The sequence below is a fragment of the Neoarius graeffei genome, chromosome 18, assembly GCF_027579695.1.
Source record: "Neoarius graeffei isolate fNeoGra1 chromosome 18, fNeoGra1.pri, whole genome shotgun sequence".
Classification (NCBI taxonomy): Eukaryota; Metazoa; Chordata; class Actinopteri; order Siluriformes; family Ariidae; genus Neoarius; species Neoarius graeffei.
The window spans coordinates 52,885,719-52,892,596 of record NC_083586.1 but is presented as its reverse complement, the minus strand read 5'-3'; the positions used below and the strand labels follow the sequence as shown (position 1 = coordinate 52,892,596).

Genomic DNA, 6,878 nt, shown 5'->3' with positions numbered 1-6,878 from the left:
AGAAAAATGTTCTTGACCTCCAGTTGGAGGGAAGTGTATTTCTGAAAAGAAACAAAACCTGTTCTAGAGTGCAACCCAACTCGAGCCAAGCTAACTAATGCAGCAAGATAATTCTGTGTGCGCACGTGACGTCACGCTTATTTTCCAAACTGGAAGTCCGCCATGTTGGATGATAACCACCAAGATGCCAGCGCTTCATCTATGCAATGCTTCGTGATTTTCTTTTGATTTCTTTGCCTTTGAAGAAAGACAGTGTCTACATCAGGGGTGTCCAAACTGATCCATAAAGGGCCGTGTGGCTGCAGGTTTTCATTCCAGCCATGCAGCAGCACACCTGATTTGGCTTATTCAATCAACTGACACACCCACCCTTTAATCAAGGGTGGGTGTGGCTGCAAGTATTTGACTGTGTGAAGACAGTTCAGTTGATTGAATGAGCCAAGTCAGGTGTGCTGCTGCATGGCTGGAATGAAAACCTGCAGCCACACGGCCCTTTATGGATCAGTTTGGACACCCCTGGTCTACATTGTGTCCGGGATATAACCATGGTAATAGTGCTACACGTGACAAACAGTTTTTCAGAATTCCAGGGATGTGATTTGGGGCTGGTGAAATTATCTGAAAATTTTAGCCGGGGGTCTGGGGTTTTCTGACTTAAAAATTGTACTAAAATGGCAAGCAAACACACAAGAAAAAACTTGTCATGATTAACAAATTCAAGCCAATTTAATGGTCAACATGCAATTCTGACACACACACACTCACTCACACACCCCAAAGAACCAGCGCGGGCAGGGCGCACTAGCCCCGCGCCTCGGGACGTAATTCGCCCCGAGGCGAGCCGCGGCGCTCCGCTTAGGTTTCGTTTCTATCCCGGGCTCCAGCCCGACTTTGGACGCTCGTAGCTCGGGCAGGGGAGGTCCCAGCATCCCCAAACTTGACAGCCAGAGACCTCTGCCCTCTCCCCAAAGAACGAAATCGCTGAACAAATGTCTCACAGTCTTATGTCCAACGTCTGTAGCAACCTCTTTCTCCAACCATTCCCAGCGGAACTTGTTTTTCACTATTCTGTCGATTTCTTTAACTCGATTTGCATCTTTACGCTCGATCACGGAGGCTGCCATCTTTCAACTCTTTGTTTGAAGCGAGCTTACGTACAGCTATCTAACAAGCGCGTTCATTGGTTGTTACAGAGCGATGGGCCAATCACGTACCTCGTTTCATCTCAATGACGGAAATACTGAAAGTCGGAACGAATAGGATATGAATACGGATTTTTGAGCGAAAAATCGGAAAAATTTTTTTTTTCAAATTTTGAGGTGAAAAAGCGGAATTCCGCGAATTTGCGGAAAAAATCACATCCCTGGAATTCCCACAATAATTAAAAACCGCGACAAAACAGATGAACTGTCCAGAGAACGCCGTGCTCTGGCAGTGGTTCAAAAACATAAATCGTAACAACTTAACTGAGGAAAAAGCTAATCGGACCTGCGCGTACGTGATGTGTGGTGACCACTTTATATCTGGTAAGAGAGTTCATTGCTAATTAAAGCTATATTTTCCGCTGATTAAACTGAACTTTTGGGCTTTAGCGTGAACACTTTCTCTGCTTCTCAGCTTGCAGGAGCACTGGCAAACCTACGCGATAAAGCAAACCCAGATTGGGCACCAGTGTTGGAAGTAACGCGTTACAAAAGTAACGAATTACTATAATGCATTGCTTTTTGCAGTAATATAAGGCATTACAGAAAAAAATTTGGTAATATTTTACTCGGTACAAAATGTCAGTAACGCACGTTACAATGCATTTTTAACCTGGAATGAAGTGTTGGGGTTTTTTTCTTCATACAAATTCGCCAAAATCACCGCAAGATCAGCAGAGGTGAAACGTCCGCGCAAAATGTTTCACTTCCTTTTCCTTCAGGCTAGTCAGACAGAAGAGAGAGATGAGTGAACCTGCAGCTGATCTAACGTCGGATAGCACATTCTCCAGATGGGCACACGCCCATTACTTTAAGTTTGTGAAAAATAAGGATGTGAAGAACATCGTAGTCAAATGCACTTTGTGTGCTAAACCTAAAGAACTGTCCACTTCCCGAAATAGCACCAGTAATTTAACTAAGCATTTCCAGAGGTGCAATAGTAACAAGAAGTTAGCAAGGAAGCAAGCGAAGGTGATATGAGTGGCGATAAAATCACAAAGCAGCCAAAATTAATGTTCTGCCGCTCTGAGATGCTCCTTCAGCCTCAGGAGGTTAGGAGACTTGTGGCGGAGTATGTTGTTGAAGATATGCTGACAGTTTGTTTACATTTTTGTCCTGTATAACTGAGGTTTTTTTTTTCTGGTCGGAAGTCAGACTAAAGTGATTGAGCTGCCTTTCCTTCGAGGGCTAATATGCCTAAGCACTTCAATATCATTAAAAGCACTTTGATTTTGTTATTTCTAATTCTGTTTTTCGAAATGTGACCGGGTAGCCTCATATAGCTAATAGTCATTGTCTAGCTGTGATTTAAAAGGCTTGTGGGTTTTTTTTTTTTTCAGGCCAGTTTTATCGTAGGCTACGATTTGCCATAATATGTTCATTTTTGTTAAATTTCTGAAATGGAGTCATATCCCTTAGGGCTAATCTTTTTTTTTTTTTTTATGAAGCATAAACTATGCTTAATGCTGTAAACTTGAAAACAATAAAGGCATAGAAATGCTAATTTTGTATCCTGTCATATCTTTAGACATTACAATACAGTTCAATTAATGTTAATATGAATAGGCCTTAAGTTACAATATTTCTATCACAGTTTGCCAGACTTTCACCTTTTGTCTGTTCTTGCGATGATTGTTCCTTGTATTGTGCCCTGAGCCATCACTGTGGCTATTATATTCTAATGTTTTTAACCGTAAGCCTAGCTCAGTCAGATACCACATCACCTTCCACTGGATGTGTGATGAGCTAATTGAGCGTCTCGAGCTACATTTAGATTGACAAATCCACACTTCCAGTTATTTTGGTGAGAGTAACTTAAAAGTAATGCAATAGTAGTGTAATGCCTTACATTTTAAATACAGTAATATTGTAATGTAGTATACTGGCCAAATACCATCAATAACCTGGAGCTGTGGCACCAAACAGGACAACAGCCTGTAGAAGAAGAGATCCTCCAAAGAAGATGGAAGTGGGTTGGCCATACCCTTCGCAAACCTGCATCAAACACCGCAAGACAGGCCCTCTTCTGGAACCCACAAGGGAGAAGGAAGAGGGGCAGGCCAAGAAACAGCTGGCGCCGTGAACTAGATGCAGATGTGAAGAGGTCTGGCTATACATGGGGACAACTGGAAAAGATCGCCCAGGATCGTGATGACTGGAGAGCACTTGTTCGTGGCCTATGCCCAAAATTGGGCGGTAGGCGTAAGTAAGTAACATTGTAATGTAACTAATTACTTTAAAATGACAGTAACAAGTAATAAATAATGCAAAACAGTTTTGAAGTAACTTGCCCAACACTGTTGGGCACCAACCAACCCTCAAATTAGGACATGATAAGATCAAGCTGAAAAACTCATCTCGCGATATCAACAGGAGAAATGAAAGATCCGCCAAGAAAGCCAGATTATAGAAGCAGTGCAAACCTGAGCGAGTTTGGATACACAAGGAGAACAACGTGGGTGAACTTTGCCAGGTGAGATATTAGCGGTGCTGTTCCTGTAACCCAGTAACTTCGGTTTACTCGTGCGCTTTTTTTGGTCAAACGAGATTGTTCACGCTGATATCAGGGTATTCAAATCAGTGGTAATGAGGCTAAATCCTCGGTATACTCGGACGGCTTTAACATACAAGTCAAAGCTACAAATTTCAACTTTTCCTCTGAATCTTGACTTGACAGAGGACTCCAGGGAATCATAAGATTTTGAAAACGTCGGCTATGATTCACAGTTATTCTTCGCACGAGACTGCATTTTGGCTTTGTCGATCATCCAACATGGCGGCGGATGCATACGTCACACTATTTTGTCACGTGGCTGCACATGAAGGATGCACTTCTTTTAAAATGAACTCACTTTTAATGAATGAACCTAGTAGCCAAACAGCATAAACATGCACTTGTGCATTTTCTTGGACACCATTTAAACCATAGAAAATAGAAGGGGGGGGGGCTAACGATGCAGCCCTACTTTAAGACATCACATCACGTTTGTTTCATTACTTGTAGTTTACGATAAAAACCTTTAAATAAGAACAAACCTGGACGAATAAGAAACTGTCCGACATCTAGATCGAAAATGTAAAAACTGGAACACTTTGGGTTCTCTGGCTTTCTATTTCACACATCACTGCCACACAACAAACACAGCCGAAATTGGTTTCCGATAGCTTATATTGATGTAAACCGTATCGTGCTACTGGCTTCTAGCGTGTTCTCGGCTTTTTTGATCTTGCTGCATTTTTTTTTTTTGCATAAGAAAAGTAGGCTCAGAGAAACGAATAAATAGTGCTTCTTCCTCTCCACACTTGATCTTGAGGATGATGTTGATGGTCAACATGATGGCCAATTTGTTCTCCAAATGTTCTCAGTGTTGTCAATCAAGATGCGATGGAAGAGCAGGCTGAGGCTGGCCAACAGTAGCGGAATGGACGCATTGCACCAGTGGAGGAAAACTTTATTCCCTCTTTGTCCGTTTTCAAAAGTTCTTGAAAATCTCTAGATCCTTTGGCGACACTGGAGTCTCCTTTTTCCACTCATCCTCAGGGTAGGCTTCAAAGTTGGACGTATCGCCTTCATGAGATACTTTAGGAACTATGGGGGGCTGTAAAAAAAAAAAAAAAAGAATGAGGTCTTCAGGTGTTGAAAAGAGAGAGAACAGTGCCAGTCTAAACTCGTACCCCAGCTTTGGAAACCATAATGAGTCCACTGGGACTAATTTGCATTAAACTCGAAGTTACTTTAGATAACTGACTGAACAAGTGCAATTCTTTTTCCCTGTTACAGTCAGATGCCGTGTCTAATCAGCAATGAGCATTTGAGTTAATCAATGAGAACATGCTTCTGAATTTGAGGTTTTGGTTTTATTTTCTAAATTTGTTATCCCCTGCCCGAAAGAAGTTTGGAAGGGGATACAGAAATGGGGTGGGTGAGTGGGTCCGTCCGTGTTTTCGTTTCTGGGCCATATCTTTAAAACTTAATGAAGATATCTTCATGAAAATTTGTATACATATCAAGCAACATGTGAACTAGTGCCTTTTGCCATTTTGGAAAAAAAATTTTTTTTTTCAAATTTTTACATAAAAAATAGATTTTGACTTCGTTTCTAAGAGCAATGTTCATTTCCGGAGCATATATCCAAAGCTATTCATGATACGGATTTGAAACTTGGTATACATGTTAACAAGGTGATATAGATGTGCCTTTTCCTACTAAGAAATTTTAATTTTTCATGTTTCCATGGAAACAGGTTAGTCTTAGGGGTAGGTTTTGTTTCCGGAGCAGAACTCGAAAACTATGAGTGGTATGGTCTTGAAAGTTGGTGTATGTGTTGATTAAGTAATGTATATGTGCCTTTTGATACTAAGAAATGTGAGAAATGTTCATTTTTAGCTCATCTGGACCAAAGGTCCAGTGGGTTTATGCCATGGGCTGCTGAGGTAGGGTTGGTTTCCTGCAGCAGAACTTGAAAAATGTGACAAATAATTTCTTGAAACTTGGTATATTAGTTGGTATATAGGGCGGGGGATACAGATGACTCTGTCTTCCTGTTGTTGCATTTTTGGTTGGTTAATAATGTGCATTGCATTTATGATACACTGCAGGAATAAATCACTCCAACATCTCTTGGAAAGTCAATTTCATCACTGTCCAATGCCAAGGATTGTCAAGGAGTGCAATATCATCCAAGAACCAGTGGGTTGAGCTCGCTAACAGAGGAAGTGAACTATTCTTTGGCGTCAATGACCAAAATGAATAAACAGGTGAGCAAATATGGGTCAAATTGTTTTTAAGTTAATATTATGCACTTATTGACTGAGTAGGCGGGCTGGACGGGAAAATATTTGACTCGAGGTCGCGCCGTACAAATGACCAAGAGCCAAATACTTTCCCGTCCGGTCCAACCGAACTCCGTCAATAAGCATTTTATCATATGACCATTTTTTTTTTTTTTTTAAATGGACATACACGGTGGAAAACAATGAACAACGGTGTGCGAAAAACGAACCAATCAATTTTTATTTGACTGACCGCAAACCATTTACATCCTGAAATCACCTTTGCACGAGTTTGAATTCTATTAAATACAACTGACTTTCCTGTTCTCTCGGAATGGAAATGATTTTAAGATGACATCATTAGTAAAAGTCAGTTCAGACTCGGGTCAGCTCAAGGAGACATCATCGATACAAGCCTATTCAGTCCACACAAACAAACTTTGACTTGAAAACAAAATAGAGCTGAGTTGGCAGTGGAGTCAGTTCAGTCCCTTCATCTGATGATGACTCGATAACGAAACGTCATTTTTTCAGATTAATGGCGGAAGCGAGGGAAATGGGTCCAGGGCCACATACGGTACGGCTTTTTCCGGACCGGATTCAAAAACCCGTATCTGCCCAGTCGTGTGACTTTTCCCAATGGGTTTATTAAGAGCGTGCATGTGCAGGTCATATAATAATATTCATCATTTAGAGTAATAACAATGGATTTCTTCAGTTTGTTATTAGCTACTATTTGGGATCCTGTCCAATGGGCATCCTACACATACAGGAGGATCCATTAGAGCCCCACCCCAGAAAAGGTCATTGGGTCGAATCTGGCCACACCACTGTAACATGTTGGTTATGATCTGCGACGCTGGAAGTCATATGAACATTGAAACTAAATATACTGTATGAGAG

General features: G+C 41.3%; 1 protein-coding gene across 1 annotated transcript in view; it reads right to left on the bottom strand.

The window, feature by feature from the left end:
- Positions 1 to 644: 644 nt before the first annotated feature.
- prkx (protein kinase X-linked) overlaps positions 645 to 6,878 on the bottom strand; it is a 119,299-nt gene continuing 113,065 nt past the window's right edge. Inside the window, exon 8 of the mRNA XM_060898992.1 lies at positions 645 to 4,801. Within this exon, the coding sequence (XP_060754975.1) occupies positions 4,676 to 4,801 (126 nt within the window). The 3' untranslated portion in view covers positions 645 to 4,675. The remainder of the gene's footprint in view (positions 4,802 to 6,878) is intronic.